General features: G+C 33.4%; 1 protein-coding gene across 8 annotated transcripts in view; it reads right to left on the reverse strand.

Moving 5' to 3' along the window:
* The window catches only part of Adamts20 (ADAM metallopeptidase with thrombospondin type 1 motif 20), a 178639-nt gene that overhangs the window by 103728 nt on the left and 50152 nt on the right, over positions 1-24759 (reverse strand). For 3 of the 8 annotated variants that reach the window (XR_012450819.1, XR_012450818.1, XM_020153093.2), the window contains exons 7-18: positions 23617-23657; positions 18820-18925; positions 17088-17234; positions 14638-14779; positions 12574-12696; positions 8370-8515; positions 6986-7167; positions 6749-6885; positions 5507-5624; positions 3208-3303; positions 400-566; positions 120-249 (exon numbers count right to left, since the gene is read on the reverse strand). Coding sequence is in view for 4 of the 8 variants with exons in the window: in XM_020153093.2 (XP_020008682.2) it covers positions 120-249; positions 400-566; positions 3208-3303; positions 5507-5624; positions 6749-6885; positions 6986-7167; positions 8370-8515; positions 12574-12696; positions 14638-14779; positions 17088-17234; positions 18820-18925; positions 23617-23657 (1535 nt within the window). In the remaining 4 variants the exon portion in view is untranslated. Of the gene's footprint in view, positions 1-119; positions 250-399; positions 567-3207; positions 3304-5506; positions 5625-6748; positions 6886-6985; positions 7168-8282; positions 8516-12573; positions 12697-14637; positions 14780-17087; positions 17235-18517; positions 18651-18819; positions 18926-23616; positions 23660-24759 lie in introns of those variants that run through there. The other 5 variants (XM_074083175.1, XM_020153099.2, XM_020153106.2 and 2 more) reach the window with 5 other exon arrangements.

Genomic DNA, 24759 nt, shown 5'->3' on the forward strand with positions numbered 1-24759 from the left:
GTATATTCTTTGTATGTGGAAAGTACAGAGGATTCCATAGGCAGCCAAATTTAAAAGGACCCAAATGACACCGGTATGCAGAGTCAAACTTTGGGCTCTCTTATTTACTACCAGGGTACCTTGACACATTTTGGTACAGTCTTGCCATGGTCCATATGGATCCCATGCAAACAGGTCACTCCTTTCCTCCACAGGGATGTTGAAGGAATAGCGTACGTCAGGGTTGTATAAATTACCAACACATAACACCTCAATAAAAATACAAACAACATACAATTAATTTTAAAAGGTACTTTCTTAACACATCTTTTTTATATAAATAAGAAATACTAAGCATTTAACCAGTATATCTCACTACTGTTTAAAGCTAAGTCTTACTGATGACTACTAAAAATTTACCTGCAAAACAAGCTCTTCTTCCAGTCGATCGGTACTGTTAATTCTTTCAATTGAGTTGTTTGATCCACTGTACTCAAAAATAGCTCCTTGTATGTTGATTTCTTTTTTTGACATACTTACAACAAAATTTCCATTCAAAAGAAAATTCCCCTGAGTGTCAGATAATGCTATAAAAAAATAAAATATGGCTTATGAAATAGCAAAGCTAGCCAACAATACAGAAAATACTTTTTAATCTATTAAAACTCAAATCCTTTTTTGAATTTAAAGAATGTAAATGTAAATGAACATTAAGGAAATAAACTTTATTTTGCTTTACTGTAGTAATTAATCTGTAAGTAGAGAAACTTCAGCGCATCAGCCAAAGATATTAAAATATTGCAGTCTATACTTCTTTTTCTGAGAGGGTCACCTTGTCTTGTGAAGTATGCAGCTTCATGTGGGACATAAGGAAAGTGGCAAAGCATAAAGCCCAAGCAGACAGATGAGCTAAATCTAGCCCAGTCATCAGTGGAAGAAAAGAAAGAGCAGTCAAACTTGGCTCCACTCATGCTTATCTTGGGAAAAATGTGCGAAGTTTTAAAACTCTAAGGTCAACAATCTACGAGGCCATGCAAGGGCTACCCCATTTTCTAGATAAATGGTACTGTCACTGTTGACATATACGTGAATAACTGCTGTTCAAAATCTGTTCATGCCCCTTCTTGTTCCCTCTTCCCTGTTGACAAGTATAGACATAACTCTGTCACATATGTTCATGTGTGTATATTTATTTATATACTATATAATTACATACATATAAACATTAATATAGCATACATTCATAATTTGCTACATATCAAATATAAAACTGTATGATATTCACAACAGTGTGGTGTAAAAAAGACAAAAGAATTTGATGTAAAGCAATGGATTTGAGTTGTTCCAATTAATTGTCATGTGGTCTCAGACAATGCTCTTAATTTCCTAAACTGCATAATAGAGTTAATAAAAATTTCTACCCTGGCAGGTTTTTAAGAATGTGCAATACATAAAATTTTACAAAAATGAAACCCCTATATTAATCAAGTACTTTTCTGCTTGCTTTACTTGTGCTGCACTTTCCAGTGGAATCTGAAAAGGAACCCTTGGGAAAATATTTACTTGACAGTCTAGGAAACCTCATAAAAAACATATGAGCTATTTATGATTAAACTTCATAGTAAATACAATACCCCTCTAAAAATACAATTGTGAAAGGACCATTACAAAATAAATTAGATGTTTCTGGACACATGTATTATACTGATTTCAATGAAAATCAAATATATAGGATATATATATATATTAGGATAAAGATACATATTTATCCTAAGAGCAGAAATTCCTCTGTGTAAGATCTGCACTTTATCAAACATAGATAAGCTGATTCAAGGGACTATTGGTTACACTAATCTAAGGGAAGTAAGCAAAATGTACTGACCAAAAAATTCTACACATTTTACTCCTTTTAGTTATGAAAGTTCATAAATACAAATGTTTCAAAAATCCCTGCTAGTGATTTCAGGCGTTATTTTTGCTTATTGCAAATTAGCCTTATTTTCCATTTGTAGTTCTTTTACAAATTATAATACTTTATTGGTGAAAACTCTTACTTTTTAAACTTGGACAGAACCTATAGTTCATCTCCAGGAGATAGATGGTTCTACACTTGGAACCTAAAAGAGATCTATTCAATTATTTATCTAATGTGGTAACATATATCTTTGTCTATCTGACTAGGTAATATTTTTAGCAGAAGAATAAGAATTTTAACTAAACATTAAAGGCTAATAAATCAAAATATTTACATTTGATTTTCTATGGGAAATACTTTGCATTTATTGAGGTGAACCTGGCAAAACATAAAATTAACCATTTTTAACTGAACAATTCAATGGTATTCAGTATACTCACAATACCTGTGCATCCACCAACATAATCGAGTTCCAAAATATTTTCACCCCCAAAAAGAAACCCTAAACCTATTTACATATGACTCTACAAGGCCAAATGCAATTCCTGAAATGAGCCATTCATAACAATTCACTTTCCCAGTAATAAGTACTATCTGGGCAGTATTCCACATCTTATTAATGAGAAGCAGATAATTCCTCAATATCAGTTCTTTATCACACCTACTGTAGTTTGGTGAATTACATAGATCCATTCTAGGGTGTTTCTCAGGAAGTGGGAAAGCTTGGCTTTTAAAATGTTCTTTTCATCTTTCTGTCTAAGCAAAATTCTCCCAACCTGAAAGCTAATTTCTAAAAACAAAAAACAAATACCAGTCTATACTAGAAATAGCTAAAGGACAGTATACTGTGATGATATTCATTAATATGAGACCACACTTCTTTTTCTGTCTTTCTTTAATACAAGAGCTTTAAGTATTTTAAATACATGGTATAAACACTTAAGAAAACTATTTAAACCACCTAACGCCAAAGAGTTCTATAACAAATATTAGATAAAAAGAAGGGTCTTTTATTCAGAATATTCATGTAACTTAAATTGATTATAACTTTCGGTTATCTAAAATAACTCTGATGGGAAAAAAATGGAAAAAGCTTTTTTTCAGAGTTTCATTCAGTGTTTCTTTTTAAAAGGATATGTTTTATGTAGCTTAAAAAGAAAATATACATAGGGCATCAGGTGGCCTAAGCAAGGGGAACTGAAATGCACATATATACCAGGGATTTTTGCTGCCTTTCAAGAACCACATCAACCACAGACCCATAAAATTGCACACAAACCACGTACTGGCTAGTGCTTACTACAAATGTTTACCCAGGTAATTGTCATCTTCTGGTTTTCCAGAATAGCTGTGCTGAAGAATTTCGATGTTTGTTGCTCCGGTGGGAATCTTTACAACAACATTATAGCCTGCAGTATAATTTTATACATGTTAAATTTCACAAAAAACAGATGTCCTGGAGGCTATTACTGTTCAGTGAATGAAAATGGGAATAGCACAGTCAGGCTCAATTTCATGACACAATGTTTTTCTTTTTGAATTAATGCTTTCACAAATCAGAGAAGATGGAGAAAAGGTGATTGGTGGCTAGATACACACAGGATGCTTTAAAGCACAACTTTTCCTGAGTTTTCTTATTGCTAAAATTCTTAAGAAAGATTAAGCTAGGGTTTTAGCTTCTCAGATACTTAATACACATACTCATTTTTAAATCGTACTAACACTTTTATATAGTTTCTATATAAAAATACTGAATTTCAAATGCTATTTTACAAATCCAGGGATATTATCAGAATTGGTCACTATGATATGTTCACACAGACTCAATGAGTAATAAATTTCATTACTGAAAATAATAATAAAAGAAAAAGTCCAAGCTTTTAGTTTGTAGTATAACAAATTGGACTCCTTATCGCTATCTCCATTTTTGTCACAACACTTTTTAAAAGTCTGTTAATAAACTAGTTAAGAAAAAATAAAAACATTTACTAGAGTGAAAGTAATATCTCTATTTTATGAGACCAAATTCAGCATTGCTTGAAAGAAATAATATATCAAATATATATTTAGAAATTTTTTTTTCTGACATTAAAACCACTTATGTTACATAATTATCCAAATACTATTGGGTTGGGGGTGGAGGAGTGGCTCAAATGGTGGAGCATCTGCCTGGTAAGTGTGAGGCCCTGAATTCAAACCACTGTAACTGCTAAAGAATAAAATAAAATAAAATAAGTACTATCATATTAAAAAGTAGAAGTTTTAAAAGAGCTTAAATTTACAATCATGGTGTCAGGTCACTTTGCAGGTTTTGGAGGAACCTCATTTATTACTCTTTAAGGCATCACATTTTAAGTGTAAGGTGATAATGTGCTGATGATTCTGTTTATACCGTATCAATCTATGAGACCAATTTTAATTCCCATTTCTTATAAAATATTCCCACTTACTACTTCCACTATTTTTGTTAATACATTAAAAAGCAAGCAAGACTGTGGCAGTGCAAAGGTGACCGCCAGGGGGCAGAAATGTGACAGATACTATTCAGACCTTGTGAATGATTACCAATTTTTTTTTTTCATTTGCAAATTGGTAAATTCAGTTTTCTCAAGGTTAAACATTTTAATACTAATTTTATGTATGTGATTTTGCCCCGGAAAAAATATTTTTCAATAAATATATATTATAACAAGAGTGTGTCAATTATAGGAGGCCAGATGTGTATGGCTCTGATGAAATGATGTACAACTAGAAAAACAGTATGTCAAATCATCTAGTAACGAATACTCAAAAGTATGATGAGCACACCAGAGAATGAAATGTTACTACACTTTCCATGCAGATAAAAATATACATTTTGATTTTTAAGTTGTACCTCTTGAATTGAAGTAAACAACAATAACCCAACACATCTGAACATAGGGGTGAACACAATTTAATGTTGAAAACTAAGACTTTAGAAAATACAGTTTTACTTTGTGAGGAAAGTTTTAAAGTTCTGTTTTTCTTATCATACAAAGAAAAAAATCTTTGGCCCAGAAAATTTTAGAATGGAAAATATCTGAGATATTTTCATAACAATTTTGAATAAAAATGAAAGGATGGTCAGATATCAATTATATCTTGGGAAATCAAATGTGATGATTATTATGAACCAACATTTCATCCTTCACCTTCAATCCATGTTTTCAATATAGCATTAATAAGAAACACAACAGGCCAGGTCAGGTCCCCAAAAAACTGACTCAAATGATGAAAATAATTGAAAGTAAATTTATTAGAAAAAAAATCATAAGTGTATACATTTTAGATTACAGGAAAGCACTTTCATTAATTGGAAGAGTATTTACACATCATGGTCAAATAGCACTGAATTTATTCTTTTACTCATAATGGACCTAATATAGTTTTAAGAATTAGATTTGCCTTAGGCAGATAAATTCATTAATGTAAGGTTACTATAGTTTTTTATAGTTAGGAAGTTTTTCTTTAACAATCATTTTGGACAAATGTATAGATTACATAAAATAATAACAAAACATTGCCACTTCATTATGTATTACATAGTTATATCAAATAAAGGGAGGAACTAGAAATAAGCACACAGCTTACCATAGTGGGCACTGTTGAAGACACCCGTCATTGTCCTGCATGAAGAGTTATCTCCCCTGCATACTCCACATTTGTCTCTCTTGGCCTTGGAGTTTAACACATGATCACAGCCAGCTTGCTTCATAACACAGTTATTATAATCAATATGGTAAAAATGGCTAATTATGAATAAGCATGGTGCTTTAAAGTATATAAGGTTGTCTTTGTAAATGTTCTTTCAATTAACAGGAGATTTGATACTATAGCATTTTTTAAGAATATTTACTGATTCTGTACATTAATATATTGACAAATCTGTTCACATGTTCCAGAAAGCAATATTTTTCAAAGGATCAGTCAGATACTCCTGCATCAGAACCACAGGGTTTGGTATTCAAAAACACAGACTTTTTTCTTAATCATTTTTACTTTACTCACATGTGTATACATTGTTTGGGCCACCCCACCCTCACCCCGTTTCTGGACAGAACCTGTTTGCACTCCTGTTCTTTGATTTTGTTGAAGAGAAAACATTAGAGATAATAAGAAAGGGTTTTTGCTAGTTTGAGATAAAGATAGCTATACAGAGAGATTACTAGCATTGCTTCCATGTTATTTTTGTATTGAAACTCACATTGGTTCATCTCTGCCAGACCTCTTTACTTCTTCCTACTCCCCTTCCCCTAGTGGCCTCTGCAGTTTAAGATTACTATATTCACTCCTCTACAGTGGGCACATCAGCCACATTCAAGTTTTAGGTTTTCTTCCCTCTCCCTATTTCTCCCGTGCACGTTCTCCCCTTAGTGTGTGACCCACGTCCAATAATATTTCTACATTTTCCCAGACTTTCTTAATTAACATTAGAGGAGTTAAAACACAGGGTTCCACATCCTAACACTGGCAGCGATTCCTATACTCATGATTGTTTGAAAACCACTCTTTAAAGAAACGTAATTCAAAGAGATGAAAGTATGATTAGGTAAGTAGCACATGAGAATACTCTATCTTGATACTGAGTATCATGGCAAAACAAAATCAGCAAACTTATCTTAAGGCTTCGTGAGTCATTTTTTGATGGCAGTGAATTGCCTAGTAGCAAATCTAACTGCACTCCTATCAATTATACAATATCAAAGGTTACTTTATTGGAATTCACAAGATTATACTTTGAAGGAAAAGAAGTCATATTTGGTCAGAGAAACAGAAGACAAATATTATTCTTAGAGTCATTTTAAATGTAATAGAACCTTACAGTTTACTCACCCGACAGAGGCCTTGAACACAGACGTCATTTGTTTCAGTCCCACAGGGCGTACCATCAGCAACCCTATCCTTCAACTGATAGAAGTTAGTGGTTCCAGCCACCCGACAATAGAGTTTACAGCGATCTTTTATGGCAACTGTATTAAAAAAAAGTCAGATTTTGGTATACGATAATAAAGCTGTGTGTTCCTATGTCTCAAAACATTTTCACATCTAAGAAAACTTATAATTACTTACTTCCACTGTACTTTGGAAGCCACCTCACATTAGGGGAGAGACCATTGATGTTGAAATGTTTACCATCAAAATCAGAGCACTGCTTCTCTCGAAAGTCTTGCTTGCCTTTTGGACATGAATCAGTATTACATGATCGAAATTTCATCCTGCGGCCCACACAGTACTTTCCTCCGTTTCTTGGCCTAGTCAAATTCATTACATTTTAAAGCACATCAGTACAATATTATTTCTGCCACATACTTCTATAACTGTTCCACTCTTTTCCAGGATCAGGAAAACCACTGATGGTCCACTAACATTTGTTTTTTATGGAAATATGTAACAGGGATTTTAAGCAATTAGCTGGCTAAGGAGCCATGAAAACATCCACCTTAAGGTGGACACTGAGGCCTGGAGACAGAAAAGAGTCTTATTTTCAACAAGATTAACTAACAAGAAACTAATGATGGGATTTTGTTTAAAAAAATTCTAAAAGGAGCTTGCTCATTTTCTGGAGAAAAAAAACCACATATACCAAGCCAAAGTCAACAAAGGAAAAAATCATGTTAAAAATGAAATTCATATGTCTCTTTGTTGTGTATATCCTACTTGTCACTCAGTTCATGGAGTCTCATTGTTACCAATCTAAGTCAATCTCTATTTCAACTTATGATGGAAAATAAAACTCTTCAGAATCTCCAGGATAAAAAGACTTCTGGTATTCTAAAATCCAAATGAACTGTTAGATTTTATTTATTTTCTCCATTAAATGTCCCTTTCTTCATTAAAAATGCTTGTTAACATAGTAAGGAGTGTCACATTGCTTACCAACTTATATATTATATGTACAACAGAAACATTTATTTAAAAATCTTTATGGAATCTCTAAGCTCTTTAAAATAGTTTGATGAGGGGGAGCTATGCTTCAGCACTTATTCAGTTAAAGACAATGATGCGTCTATAACATAGGAAGCAGAAAAAGAAAATGTGACGTGTCAAATTACAAAGAAACAAAAAACTAGTAACCAAACCATGTATTTTGTCCAGGACAGCCAAATACACAGAAAGATCCAGAATCTTTCATTAGAAACACAGTAAATGTGAAAATACCATTATATTCTTTCATATTTACAAGTATTTCTTAAGTTTATACTAAATCAGAAAAGAAAAAGAATATGAAAAAAATAGTTCTGATTTAGTACAGATTACAAAATTTAATTTATTCAGCTTTTTAAGGTCCAAATCTACAAAGATATAAAAGTAATATGGCTCAAAGTATTCCAGAAGTTTTCTGAATCTCAGAAACTTACAGACTGACCTCCAGTTTTAGAAGTGAATGAAACTGATGTTTACTTTCTGGTGCCTTGAGTTAATCTTAATTTACAGTGACATAAAAAAGACATACTCGGGACGATTACAGAGCCTGGTTGTGCTTTTGATTCCACCTCCACATGTTCTTGAACAAGAACTGTAAGGTCCCCATGGTCCCCATTCACCATCTACAGGACGTGTCTCCATTTCTTTGTTTACACACAGCCCATGGTGGCAATGCTATAAGAATAGTAACACATACAAAGAAATAACATGTATTTTTAGCTAGAACATCACAATAATTGTAATAGCAGCATAAAGATTAGTAGAACAATCTGTAAATAATTTAAAGCAAACTTGTGGATTCAGAATGGGATTACCTTTGACACAAACATGAATATTTCCTACCACTGAGTACCTAAGATCTGTAGAAGGCAAAATATATATTTTTCTTGTCTTTGAGACTTAGAGTCTCACTAGGGAGGAAAAGAGGACTAAAGAGCAATATGAAAATGATGTCTTTTAAAAACATGTAATGAATACTGGTGCAATACTGTATATTCTCGTACATTCATTTTTTTACTTCAAGATAGCTATTCACTTTTCTACTCTTTTAGATAATTTCCTACTTTAACCCATCCAGAGTCTCATGTGATGAACTTGTTTCTTACTTTCAGCAGTAAAGGAAACTTATAGAAGAATCTGCCCACCATTTCCTGCCACTTCTACCTAATAGCATCTGCACCAGATACTCAACTTTGTTGCCTATAAATAAATATGGAAACTCCACAGTGCTGGACAAAGTCAATTCCTCCACCTGTGGCCTTAACCTCATCTCTTCTCACTACTCAAAACATCGCTCAGATGACTCTCCCTCCCATGTGTTGTTTGTCATCATTATTCCAGTGATAGCTAATTAAGGTGTCAATGCCAGACACAGACCTATCAACTAGTTACCCTTCTACGACATTGAAAGAGAGCATTTAGAAACTTCTTCTTTTTTTTTTGGCTGCACTGAGGTTTGAACTTGAGGCTTCATGCTTGCTATGTAGGTGCTCTTACCAGGTGAGCCACTCTACCAGCCCTAGAAACTTTTTTCTTTTCTTTTTTGCCAGTGTTAGAGATCAAACTCAAGGCCCAGAATATGCTAAGCAAGCAACACTGAGCATAGTCACAGCTGATTCAGAAACTTCCACTGATTCTGGTCTGCTCTAGTAATTTAATGTTTATGAAATCAAAGAGTTTGAAAGTTTACTTGCATTTATTTTTAATTACGGTAAAATAAAGTTTATCATTTTCATCATTTTTATGTGTGTGGTTCAGTAGGGTTAAGTATATTCACATTGTTGAATCAGGTTTCAGAAACTTTTCATCTTGTAAGACCCTGTACCCATGAAACAACTCCCAACCACCACTCTGTAAATAATACTCTGCTTTCTGCTTCTATGAATTTGACTATTCCAAATACCTCGTGCAAATGGAATCATACAGTATTTGTCCTTTGTGACTGACAATTCATTGAGCATCGTGTACCCAAGTGGAAACATATACTTATCCTATGACCCAGAAATTTTACCCCAAGACAAACATAAACATGTCTACAAGAAGACTTTTACAAGAATGTTCACAGCAGTTTAATTCAGCACAGCTAAAATTGAAGGATGATGAGAGAACAAATGAACTATGCATATTTATACAGCTGAATTACACTGCCATAAAAGAATAAGTGCTGATGCTCACTATAATATGAAGTTCAAAAACATTACGTGGGCAAAGGAAGACTGATTCATCCCTCAACCCCCCAAAAGGTATACTGTGTGGTTTCCTTTACATTAAGATCAAGAGTAGACAATCCAATCTATGGAGACAGAAACTAGAACAGGTGTTGTCTCTGGAGGGAAGGGAAATTGTCTAGGAACAGGTGAGATTGAGCTTTTTAGAGTGATAGAAATGTTCTAATTTTGAATGGGAGTTTGGCATCTACATTGTTAGCACATATCAAACTTTACACTTAAGATTTCTATGTTTGGTAGGGTGCTGTAACTCATGCCTAGCTACTCAGGAGGCGGAGATCAGGAGGATGGTGGTTCAAGGCCAGCCCAGGCAAAAAAGTTAGCGAAACTCCCATCTCAACAATAAAAAGCTGGGTGTGGTGGTGCACACCTGTCATAGTAGCTATGAAGGAGGCAAAAATAGGAGAATCATGAGATCCTGGTTTTTTTTCTTTTTTTAAATAACTAAACCAAAAAAGGGCTGAGAGCATGACTCAAGTGGCCTAGCAAGCACAAGGCCCTGAATTTAGACTGTAGTACAGAGAACTGTGTGTTGTACTCATATACCTTTGTTTCAAAAAATAACGTTTATGTTCAAACAGGAGTACACTATTAATAAGTTAGCCATAAATGGTATTATTTCCTGGTATTTGGAAATACACCAATCACCATTTGTACCACATGCAATCAATTCTGAAAGTTTATGACATGCAGGAAACTTGAAAATTTGCTAAGGAATGGAGTAAGGTCCAATCCTAGATCTTAATCAGGTGCCTTCTTAGGGAGTATCTGTCTTCTACCTGATGGACCAATATGGACAGCCCAGCATTCCCACTTCAAAGAAACTTGTTTCTCTGTCATCCTCAGATAGTCAGTCATTCTCACAAAGGCAACCTTTCCCTTATTTGCTTGTGTGTGTGTGTGTGTGTGTGTGTGTGTGTGTGTTGCTGGGGTTTGAACTCAGGGATTCACATTTGCTAGGGCATGCACTCTACCACTTGAGCCACGTCTCCAGTCCTCTTTGCTCTGGTTATTTTGGAGATAGAGTCTTGCTTTTAGCCTGGGTCAGCACGGACCATGATCCTCTAGTAGCTGGGATGATAGGCATACTCTACTATGTCCAACTTTTTCTCTTGAGAAGGGGTCTTGTGCACTTTTGCCCAGGCTGGCCTGGAATCATCTTCCCAATTTCAGCCTCCTGCATAGCTGGGATGTCAGGCACATCCCACCCCACCCAGCTATTGCCTGAGATGGGGTCTCTTAACTTTTTCTCTTGCCTGATATCAAATTGCAATCCTCCCTCTCTCAACCTCCCAAGTAGCTAGGATTACAGGTGTGAGCCACCAGCACCCAGCTGTTGGTCAATACTGATCACAGAAAATGACAGAGAAAAAAATTAAGTTCTTTTAATAATTCTTACACCCAAATAGAAATTTAATATCAGCTAAAAATCAAGTTTTAAGATTCAGTGCTAGCTGAACTAAAAAAGTCCACTGGAACTTTGATCCTAAAATCACAAAAACGGAATTAGGGCATGACACAATTTCAATGAGTACTTCAGCTACTATAAAAACTTCTGAAGTTCCAGATAAAACCTTAGTAACCAATTCATTTGTAACATAGGCAGTATTCACAGGAAACCCATGCCTTTTGGTGGAAAGCTGATTCCAAATGAAGGCAATAGCTGGAACAAACATCTCCATGAAGCAAAAGGTAGGGAAGATGCAAGTTCTCCTACTGAACTGGCCTTAGTTTTGAGAAGTTTTTATTCTTGCCTAGTGTGAAGGTAATAAAGAGGAAGCACCCACCAACCCGTTACCAAAGAAGTGTTCCTTTTACACATGGGAGCTCACAGAAGGCAGATGGACTAAAACTTTCTTTATACAGACAACACTGCTGCTAAGGTCAAAGGATCTGCCTTCATCATAGAGCACAAAGCCACAGCCTGCCATCCTCTTCACACATCATACGTGTCATTATCGTAGGAGCCTCTCCTCTGGTCATCCATCGTGTTGACCCATTTATATAAGCTCATGATTAATGTTTGAACAGTAAAGATGCAAGATGGTAGGCAGCCATTTTAGGGTTGTCATGTATTTTCATACATTTAGCAACGATAAAGATTTGAAGAAGCCAATAAAAACATTCAATCTGAACTGAATTTAATTAGAGGAAAATATATGCTATGAAAACATTTTTGAATTTGGGCAACTTGCTGAACTATTAGGATATCTTGATGTATATGCTAATTTTAGTAAGACTATAATTATATAAATACATATCCATTTAATTATTTATATGGTAACTATATGTAGCTTAATGATAACTATTTATAACTCTAATACTTTTTGGTTATATGTTGAAAAACAGGGTAAAATTAAGCATTTAATTCAGTTGACAATATTCGGTATCAAACCTTATTAACATTCATTCAACTAGCTGAACTAAAGTTGATAGTAAACAATGAACAGATGCTAAAACACAGAACAACCACATCCTTGGATAGGCTCTTGATGTCAGACTCACCCCTTCGAGAAAACCTACCATCCCAGGACCACAGTTCGTTCCATCTGCCAGTGGCATGTGCTGAGTGCGGCAGCCCTTGTGAACACCTTCTGCACTTGTGCACCACAGGCGCCGGCATTGCTTCTGTGGAAAACAAAGACAAGGGAACAGGAACAAGGATGTCAACATCCAGATCAATTAATTCTGTGTATGCATCAATTTATGGGTTGGTCTGATGTAGTTCCAAGTTCCATGGTCAAAGCTGGAAATATCAAACATGTTTGCTAAATAAATCACAGCCCCTGATTTTTCTCTAAACACAAAAAAATGGTAACATTTACTTTCAAAATTTCTTTTTTATTCACATATTATATGTTGAACAATGGGAGACATGAATTGGAATGGAAATGTCAAAAATTATGTGAGCCATTTTTCTCTCTTTACAAGATACTTTTGAAGGATTTGTTATTGTTAAATGTTATTCATAATGAGTCCCCCAAAATCCCCTATGATGCAGTGGTGGAATGTATGAATAATGTGTGCAGAAATACTGTATACTGAACTGAAGTTTCCTATTTTGTGAATCTAATACCTACTTTCAATTTCTGAATAAATGATTCTAAAGTTTTCACAAGAGATAAAGAGTCCACAGAGGATATTAGGAACTATAAGCAGTATAATTCCTTTCTTTCTCTGAATTTAAAGTTTATCTAGTGTCTAAATCAGGTCAGAAAGAAATGAATGTTTTATAATGAAATATTAAAGTAAATCTTCTCCCCTGCACACAGTGGATATTTAAAGGCATATTAAACTTTATATTATAAATTTGAGGTTTTTGGAATAATAGTCACTATGAAAAAAAGCTTTGTAGTTCCCTGCACTCACCATTAAGTGACTTTCATTCATTCATTCAACAGTCAATAATCATGTATTTTGTGGCAACCACCACGTGCAAATTCTGAATTGGACACTGCAAAGTCAGGGTGACTATCCCTTACTTGAAATGCTTGGAAACAGACATGTTTTGATTTTGGAATTATTTAGATTTTGAGTATTTGCATACAATGAGATATCTTGGGAAAAAGACTGAAGTCTAAATACAAAATTCACTTATGTTTCTATACACAGCTAACACATACATACTGAAAGCAATTTTTTTTGCAATATTTTTAGTGCACTTGTGTTTTGACTCATCATATGAGGTCAAGAGTGAAAATTTTTTCTTATGCTTCACATCGGCACTCAAAAAATTTCAGGTTTAGGGCATTTCAGATTTTGGATTTCCAGATTGGGCATGTTCAACCTATCCATAATTATTTAAGTGAATGAATGTCTGCAGTCCTGCTTCAGTGGTCCTCACAGTCTGGTAGAGCAGGAAGCAATTTGGCGAAGGTAAGCAGAAGAATGAAGAAAGAGGAAAGCATAGTCTGCCTAGAAAAATGAGGCATGAATTCACCAAAACAGTGACATTTACTCTAAACCAAATACTAAGCTTATCCCCAAAACAAGGAATCATTATTCTAGACCCAGTAAAAGTGTTAGAATCAGCTATGTGGAAGCTAAAATAACTAACCTATGAAAAATCCCCACAATAACTTATAAAGTAATAGCTTAATGAAAACTACATGGTATGTCCAAACTTTAATTCTTTCGGATTCAAATCTTTGTAAAAGGAAATGCAGTCTATTAAGTGATTCCTAAGGCCTTTACAACAACTAAGTATCAAAGCACCTACATTTTTCCCTCACTCCCAAAATATTGCCATTTGAGAATAAATATTTGAATACTTTTATTTCTAAATTATATTACTACTCTGTGGGTCTGTTTTCTAAATGAGAATATTTTGCAGGAATCTGTGAAAGTTAACAAAAATAATTTTTACATACCTAACATATCTGGCATACAGTAAGTACTCAGTTTTAACTTCTCAATTTTAGCCTCTTTCTGCCAAATGCCAGATTTTTTTAGGACTTAAAAATTACTTTCAGTTCCCCTTCTAAACAAGAGAATAAATGTACATTTCAAAATATATTCTAACTACAACTTTATAATAGTTTTTAAACAAAAGGATAGAATTTTTCTTACCAAATAGGGACACACTTGTGATCCAGGACCAAACATAAGTTCACACTGTTTATTTACATCATACATTAAGCCAGGAAGCTGTGCAGACAGATCGTATATTCTTCCATTTGGTTTGTCAAGAAGACATTCTCCATGACCTGTGCTGTACCAAGAACAGAAAACAAAACACTGTGAACACACATCAATACATTTCACTCTAACATTCTTTTTTCACATTTTCTGTATTTCCTCACTTTCAAAGAAAATGTCTGTATTTTTTCATAATTCAAAAACCAACTTATATTAGCATCAGTTTATCAAAGTGCTCATACATAATAACAACCTCACAGTTTACAAAGGACTTTTAATGTGTTCATTTGCACTTGATCTCCACAACTACTTTGAAGAAATTGAAAACAAGAATGGGCTGGGATGTAGCTCAGTGGTAGAGGCTGCCTAGCATGTGCAAGGTTCTAGGTTCAATCCCCAGCACTGCAATTTTTTTAAGTGACAAGTAATAAACATAAATTAATCAGAATATAACTTACATCTCACCAAAAGTGAGATATCCAATTGTAACGCCTCAGATGAAATATCCAAGCTGTCAAAATGTTGTCAAACTAAAAGCAAATTTTAAAATCATTTGAAGAAGGTATGTTTTTAGTTCTCAACAACAAAAAAGGAATTTCAAAAGTTTTCATGCTGTCTCTAATTTAAGAGGCTTCCTGGGAATGGAGTGAGCACAGCACAAGATCAAGATCACTGTCTTTAGAAGCTTACATTTTGTTTCTACCACTTTCTAGGATACATGCTGTAAATGAATTAATTAATTCTCCTAAGCCCAACTTTTTTTAATAAAATGAACATATAACTTTAAAATTCCCGTCAACAATAATAAAAATACACTCAGTGGTATTTTTCATGAATACATCATTCAATCATTGAGCAAAACTATGTGCAACCTGCGATTGCTGATGTTCATTCTTCTCAAGTCTGGCCTACTCAGAATAAAGCTCTGGAATGCCACTCCCCTGGGACAGATAAAATGGTATTGGGCAGGGAGAAAATGATGGTGCACAGCAGTGTCAGTTCTCTGCTGTGGACAGAACATGCCATTTACTTAAGGCTCTGGGCTGGTCTTTGTCCATAGATGCTTGATGTACATGGTCTAACCCAAATCCTACGGTAACAGAAGCAGCTTGAATATAGGATGGAAATCCAGGGACCCATTGCTTTCACCGTGCAGATTTCATTAAGTGGGAATCCACACTGCATAGTGGTTAAATAATTAACTAAGGGTATTTTTGGGGGAGGGGAGAATGTAAAGGTTAATATGTTTTTATTAACGCATGTTACTAGTACATTTCTGGTCATTCTTCTGCTAATGTTGCACTGGATAAGTCTGAATTTTGGTTGTGCAATTTGCTATTTCTCTCTTCTATAGCAAATTTACCAACCTCTTCACATCTCAGTTATTTCTTTAAAATAGGATTACTGTGGCCCCTTCATAAGGCCATGGATGACAATAATGCTGATTCAATTGAAAATTGATTTTATTTTCCATTTCTCATTAAATGTGATCTGATTAAATAAAAAAACTATGTGCAATCATCTATAGATCAGTAACAATATGTTGTGCTTTTAAATCAAATTTGTACATAAGGATCAGTTATCACTGCTCGTCATAATTGTACGTTATATTTATGAACATAAGTGTTAAAGCATGGTTTGACTTATTTCCATCAAGAGAGAGATAACCAGAAAATGTTCATACTGTTACACTGGTGATTAGAATGTATAATAGAAGGAATGAGGTAGGATTGCATTTATGCAAAAAGATTTTCGAGAAAGAGGCTGGGCTTGCCTTTAGGATGAGTGTAACTAGGAACCATTTGGATTTAAAAATTAGGAAGTAGAGAAAACTGTAAAATGGTAACGATTAGGCATGAAAAACTTGGATCTGACTCATTTCTTCAGCGATAAGAACTTCCAAAAGAGCTCATAAAGTCAGAGACTCTGCATATCTGTGATGTTAGACAACTGTTTTGACAACTCATCATTTGATTTGACCTACTGTCTGTCCTTTAGGGGCACTCAAACTTCAGCACTAAAACTCCTTTCAAAATATTACCTACTAGCTGAAAAATTCAAAACTATATAAGGAAGTTGTGATTACCATTAAGTCTCCTCACATACAGAGTTTTCATAACAAAAAAGGGTCCAGATTTTTAAAAATGGTACATAGGTCTAAACTATAATAAAAATGTTTTTACAAAAGAGTGAAATAATATGTACACACTCTTTCCTTGTTTTTAAATATCCATTTTTTACAGCATAAAGTAAATTTAAATTTAAGCACTGAAAAACTAAACAGAAATTGAACCTCTTTAAAAGAATCTACAAATTCTAAATCTTATAAATCTTATAATCTAATGAATCATTCAACTAATGTAATACAAATCCAGACTTACTCTAGGAATTCAGTGATATATTTCTGACTACATTTTGACCAGGTCCAAGGACTTGTGTGGTAATTCAAAGTTGGGGCCATTACATGGTACTGATGTTTAATTCCAGCTTCTTTGCATTTAAAGCTATCATCATGTGGAACATTAAATCTAAAAAAAAACCAAACACTTAAAGAAGACTATCAAAATGCACACAACATTAATAACAGATCTCCTTTATACTACTGTACAATATAAAATACAGATAAATCTGGTTACATCAAATTTTGTACTCTTGGTCTCTCCATACCTAAGTTACTATAATTTCCTGTTTAGAAGTACACAATTTCTAAGAAACACTAGATTATATCTTTGATCAGTTATACAGTCTGCAAGTTTGCCATCTAAGTCTCAACAATTAATTCTGTCTATTTTATATTGAATAACCTAAATTATGCTTCTGGTTTATAATTAATAAATGACAATCAATAGAACTGGGATAATAAAACCATTCCCAAAGGGCAAAAAAATCTCATAATGAGAACAAATAAATAATTGACAGGTCAGCAACAGATCCTAGACTATCTTTTGTGGATTGAAGTAGAAACTCAAGTTTAGAAGGAATGCTGAAATCATGGAATTCAGGTTTTTATCTGCTAAAATTTGTATTTAAGCTGCTGTTTCAATTAAACTATTTAACCATATTCTAGAGATACCAAGAGTTTCTAAGGAAAAAATGTCTAGCTGAGATAGTTTTTTTTGCAAGAATGTTCTTCTGCTAGACAGCAGCTTTGAAAACCAACAGAGGGTCTTCCCAGATATTATTGCAGAATTCCAATAGTCTTCGGGTCCTCTCTTTATTCTACCTCCTTCAACCTACTTCAAAAAACAAAAGTGAATCTGCAACTTGCTGATGATCTTGAGATACAACTATGCTACAGTGAACTGAAGAGGTAATGGTTGTTTCAAATGATTCTATATGAATGCTCTAATGACATCTCAAGGCATGACCAGGCAAAGAAATATGGTCAAACTAAAAGAGGCAACTATAGCCTCAATTTCTCATTAGTAAATAACCAAGAAACCTCAGGATTCACTTTGAGGGTATATCTGGCATAATCTTTCAGAGGATGAGTTTGTAGGGCTTTCTGACTTTTCATGACAGAATGTGATGGGAAATAATGTCCTCCATTCTTAGAGCATAGAATTCCAGCAGAATTTTGGCAAAGCAGGAAAAGATAATAAGAACTCCAAATTTTTATGAGAAACTATGAAGTTAAGGGAGGGCTTTAAAAAAGCTTTTTAAGTAAATAAGAAATTTCCATGGGCCACATCTTCTGCTGGGGCTCTGAGCTATAAGAGCAAGAAATGAGTTGGTATTACGAATATCTTGGGAAGTTCCCCAGAACTGGGAACTCCTGAAGGCCCTCCCATAAGATAGTAGAGGAAAGTACCTGGTCATGTATAGGATAACAAGGAATAGAGGCCAGAAGTGCTTCTCCTGTAATCCAATACAGTAACTGAAATAAAAGAATTCCCAAGTTCTAGTTCTTTGCTTAGTCTGTTGATCTGTGCAGCCTGTCTGACCTAACATAGATCACAAAAGAGCCAGAGTTAGCATTTCAGGGATGAAAATTACACTAGTAATATTTTATGAAGAAATAAAGGTGCTAATTTCTCAACTGAAGATAGAATCTTGGGCATTCTGTACAATGATAAACAGAAGCCACATTGCTGAGTGGCAGAGGGTACTTACACATGCCCAAGCTCATGGGCTATAGTAAAAGCAGCACTGAGTCCGTTTTCTTCACTAATCGAGCAGCTCCGCAAAGGATCACACATTGTGCCTAATTCTGCTAAGCCTGAAAAAATTTCACATTTGTATTTCATCAAAATCATACTGTCCAAATCATAACATAAGAATTAAATCTTTAAGCATTTAACTAATGGCATTACTACATGTAAATGAATGCAGAATTGGGTGTTACTACTTTTTAGGTGAAAGTGAATGGATGAGTGAGTCTGCAGTTGAAATATTGTTTGCAAATTCTCAGACTCTTTCACTCAAGGAAATAATCCAAAAGATACGGGTTGAGCAAATAATCTTTTTAACATAAAGGAAAAGGAAAAAAATATAGTTGGCCTGCTGTGAATAGTAAAAAAGGCAATGAATGTATTAATTAGTAACAGGAAAAGTTAATAAGAAAATGCAACAGCACAGAGCTCTACAGATCTATGAAGTTCCTTTAATTTTTAAAGTTTGAAGCAACATACAAATATTTAACTATCAATCAGATGAAAATTAAAATAGTAAAATATGTTAAGTGCTTAAAATGGTACCCAACATTTAATATATGTTAATAAAATAAAGCACGATTATGACATAACAATTATGCAAAGCACTCAATCTTGTAACTATTTTAGCAACAGGAAATAGGATCTATTCACTCCTATATAATATGTAGCTTAAACATCCTGTTGGAAGATGAAGGTAGTATGACCTGGCTGGACATCAAAGACAGCAATATACAGAAGTCCTCCAAAAATAATACAGTCTAAGAAGTTCAAAATAAATGTTCATTACAGTAATCTATATTCTGTCATCATTAAAATTATATTTTTACTTTAACATTGTGCAAATATTATCTTTCAATATTTTGTTACAAATTTATCTGCCCTCCTATGATGATTCATTTCACAGAAGAGATGAAATTTCATACGTATCAGTTTCTTACTGTGAAAGTTTTGCATTTAGAAGTGTTTCAGTTCAGAATAAAAAGACTCGTGTTACTATATTTTCAGTCTTCCTAAGTAGTCTTTTACTTACAAAAATTAAAAACACTAACATCATCCTACCATTAAGTTACATTTCCTAATATCCAGAATAGTTACTTTTGAGCATTAAAAGAATTGAAAGTAAACTAAGGAATCTAAATATTGCTGGGGAAAAAAGTCAAAGACAAAAAGTTCATTAGCCAAAGAAGAAAGATTTTCCCTCTTTTTGAATCTCTTACCAAAAGTCCTTGCTTGGGCAAAGTCCTCCCTAAAACATTTTCTTGGTTAGAATTAAAGAATAAGCAAGCAAAAAAGACAAAAGAAAAAAAGTAAGAAGGAAAGAATTTTTCTTTAAAATTCTTTAGTAGAGAATATGAAGGAAATCTTATTTTCCATAAGATTCCAAAATCCATGCTTGCATATACAATGTTTTAGGTATTCTCATTTTATTCTGCATCTCTCCTCTGGACTAAGTTAAAGGTGAGCCCATTTCTTTCATGTACATTCCAAGGCTCCCATGTCTGCACTCTGCCGAGTGACTTGGTTCCAATATGCTCATTTTCAGAGCTGAGGATACTTGGAATCAATACCCATTCCTTTATCTCTCAAACTTTACACTTCATGCAAAAAATATACACATTCTCAGCTTAATGGGTTTAGTCACATAATGGATTTGTGAGAATGTGAATTGCATATGATTAGGGACCAGGCTCAAATATTCCTCTAAAGCTCACAAACACTAACAAAATTGGAAGTAAATGGTTAGCATTACAGTGCCAAGCAAATAGTTGATGGTTTGTATCTAGATTCACTCAAGCTGACTCTATGTTCTCTGAAAGGTGTCTGAGATAGAAGACAGCATAGGCTGCAGTTTGATACAGGGCCCTGTGTTTCTAAATACAAGACACTGCACTGTGTTACCCAATCTAACCATCTGGAAGAGTGAAAACATTTTTTCAGCATATTTGGCAAAATACGCCCAGAGACTGAGGCAGCAATACATGCAAAAGACATAATAGGAATCCTTGTAATTATTACCAACATTTTGTGTTTACCATTATTAACTCTTGGATTATTTTTTGACATATTTTAGATGAGAAAATAAGATAATAATACTTATGTTACTATAAGGTGTATATAGCCTTGGGCAAATGGTTTATTCTTATTTATAAAACTGGAATAACACTTGTACTTCCTTAATGACTTATTGTGAAGATCAAATTAAATCAAATCACATAAAACCTTAACATGGTGGTATATGACATGTAAGAAGCAGTCAGCTTAGTGATCGTTATCATCATTACTCTTGACTTTACAATAATAATGCTTGATGATAATAATATTCTCATTGTCAGTCTGTATTTCCAAATGCCACTATAATTTATGTGCACATGAGTGGCTAAAAATTGCAAAAATGTACATGGGACTAGGAGACCAGTCAAATATCTAGCAGTGAACACTTAAAAACATTCAGAAACTACAAATACTCAGTGCTACTTTAAGTATAAAGATGTACTAACAGAACATAGACAGTATAAGAAATATATTTAAAGTTCTTATTAAGTGGTTAACTTATAACATCTACTAACAAAGCCAGAGAAAATGAGCAAAAATCACACATTTGGATCTTAAATATTTCAGATGTGGGAATTTTCAAAAACAAAATATAAAATTAACTTCATATGAAAATTCTAGGAGAATATGAAATTCAATAATTACAATAAGTATAAATTGACTAGCTTTCCCATTTAAATAACAAGCATTATTGTGTTTGATATTTTAACAACCCAATTATTTGTTATTTCCAAGAAAAAAAAATGTAGTGAATAAAGGCATGGAAAATTGGAGGAAAAATTATTTCTAGCAAATATCCAACAAGAAAAAGTTGAGGTATGTACTTGATTATCAGATCTATTTTAAATATATAAATTTGCAGAAAATATTACATATTAGTTAAAAATATTTAAACAGTCCTATTTAAATGAGTAGATAAATACTTTTTTAGGGTTTGATATGCTAGTTCTAAATTTTTGTAGATGGGCAGAGGTTCAAGAATAGCTAAAGAAAATAAGGTAGAGGTATAAACCATATCAATTATTTAGACTTACTATAAAATAATAAAAGTGAATATAGTATGAAATTGGTGCATGAATTAGATAAAAAGTATGTCCATGAAGACGATATGTAGACTTTAATGAACACAGAAATTTGATGCAAAACATTACCAATTCTAAGGAAAGGAGGGAAATCTTTCATTGCATGGTTTAGGAATAGAAATGATGCCAATAAAACTATATCCCTTTCTGATAACATATAAAAATGTACCTGCATGAATCAGAGATTTAAATATGAAAGGAAAAGACTTAAAATATTTATAAGAAAACAGGATGATATATTTACACTCTGAGTTCAAAAAGGGCTTCTTAAAATAAGATACAAAAATGTTAAGCATAAAAGAAGTTTGTGCATATTTTTACACAAAAATGAACAAAATTCAAGCAATAAATTGTTAAAAGATATTTATACTACCTATAAACCACAAAGGGTTTGTAATCAAGAAGTCACAAAGAATATCTGAAAAGCAGTAAGAAAAAACAAATCGCATTCCAGAAAAAAAAATGTGCAATGTTTCTTTCATTTATTTCATTCTTCACATTTCTTACAGAAAAGGTAATACCAAAACATGTAAGTATATGAAATTATGTTCAACCTTGTTAGCAATCAGGGAAATAAAAACTATGTCTCTCATGAAATATACTACTTTTCGATTGGTGAAAATGAGACATCTGAGGACACCTGTGTCAACAAGGTACAGTAAAAAGGAATGCTTACTCTATTGATAAGGAGTGCAAGATGTAAATTAGTTGACCACTTTAGAAAATAATTTGGTATGTCTTACAAAGTTGAATACAATTGAATATCACGTGTAGACAAACAAGTGCTTAGAACTAGTGTTTCAGATTTTAGAGTTTTTCAGGTTTTGCAAGACTTTACCAAAAATCCAAACTAAGTTGCTTCAAAATGTTTTTGAATTTCATGTGAGCACTCAAAAGTTTCAGAATTTAGAGCATCTCCAATTGGGGAAATATATTAGCACACATAATAGCATAGCAATTTTAATTGTAGAAATTCATCCCAGCTCTTTATAGCAAGGTTCATGATTTTAAAAAGCTGCAATTAGCCCAATTCCACTAACAAGACATAGATATATTCCTGTGGATGAAATATTATACAAATGTAAAAATGTATAAACCGCAACTACAAAGTACGAAAAAAAGTGAAATCAAATAATTTCTTATGTAGAAACACATGTATATGCAACACTACTGCTTTTCAAGAGTAAGTGATAAGTACTAAATTCATGGTACTGATTACCTCTTGGGGAACAGCAGAGAAGTGGGATAAGGACTGAACACAGGTCATGCAATAGTATGACCAAGTTTGCATCATAACCATTCTTCTTATTACTTTGTTTTAAATTGGCATATAGTTTATTGTGTGTTGTATCACATGGATCAAATATTACATAGCAAAACAATCTAAGTTAAATATGTCAATCTTTGCCCATCACTTGATATTTACCAATTGGCAAATAAACATTAGTTCTTGTTTTTCTATAAAATTTACAGAAGCAGAATCAAATAACAGTGAGAAATATACTTGTTTATCAAAACAAATAATCAAAATGATCAAAATGTCAAATAAAAGGAAAATAACCTAAATACTTTAAATAATTCAACAATTATAAAAGCTAAATTTAATTAACAAAATAACTTACCTAATGTATCACATTTCTCTCTAGCTCCACAAATGTCTTCCCTTAAAATAAAAGATTTTGAAATATTTTCAGAAAGCATGTTTGCAATGAGCCAAAATAAAAATAAAAACATTTAACTATGAGCATGACTAACTAATTTCCAGTTCTTATTAAGTTCTCAAAAAATTTAAACTTAAAATAACACCACTGACACATATCAACGATAGACACTCCATAGAAGTCAGCATTGTTAAACAGTTAAAACTTTAACCGAGTTCATCAAAAAACATTTTTAGTATATTTTTAAACTCTATGCTTTTTTACAGTATAGAACAGTTTACCCTCTTCTCAATCAATGTCATCAAGAGCTTCATTTGTTACATAAAATACTGATGTTTTCACACTTTATCAAATTGCATAGTTTTTTTTACTCTGCTTAGTGCCTCACCACTCAATTTGATGGCCCTCTTACATCTGTTGTGGCCAGTCTTTGTGGCTTGATCTCTAACAAGCACCTAGGATGGGACCATGAACTATGATAGAGTAATATGTAGAACTTAAGCCAATTCTGCTCTAGTTTAAAAGGAAAGAAGTAGATGGGCTACATGTCAGCTATTCTGCATGGGCTTAGGGTTTTCATTTCAAGGTTCTAGAAAGCTGACATTTCCTTGAGGTTGATTCCAAACAAAGGTAAGCCAATCAACTCAATAAAAACCTAGAAACTATAGATTCTGGCAGTATGGGTGTTGCTGAAACCATTAGCACTACACAGAAGTGTCTGTAAAATGGAAATGATTTTATAATAGCAGAAGCTGTTTTCATATAAGTAGGATTGAGAACAACCCTAGTAAAGGCAGGCTTGTAACGTGAAATGCACTGCACATCAAAATACATAGATAGACAGACAGATAGGTAGAGAGAGAGAAGTGCAGGAAGTTCAAAAGGTGGACAATCAAATAAATTCAGCCACTTTTTCCCCCAACCAAATGAAACATGAAGAGGAAAATGATTAAAACCTGCTCTCAGTTGCATAACTACATTAATTTCCAGAAGTATTCCTAATTTTCTCATTCTATCACTAACATGATAATGAAATTATTCTGCTTAGATTAAACCATTACTTTAAAAATCTGCATTGCTAATTTCCTAAGGAACTACCTAGAA

Source organism: Castor canadensis, chromosome 8 (genome assembly GCF_047511655.1).
Source record: "Castor canadensis chromosome 8, mCasCan1.hap1v2, whole genome shotgun sequence".
In the NCBI taxonomy this organism is placed as follows: Eukaryota; Metazoa; Chordata; class Mammalia; order Rodentia; family Castoridae; genus Castor; species Castor canadensis.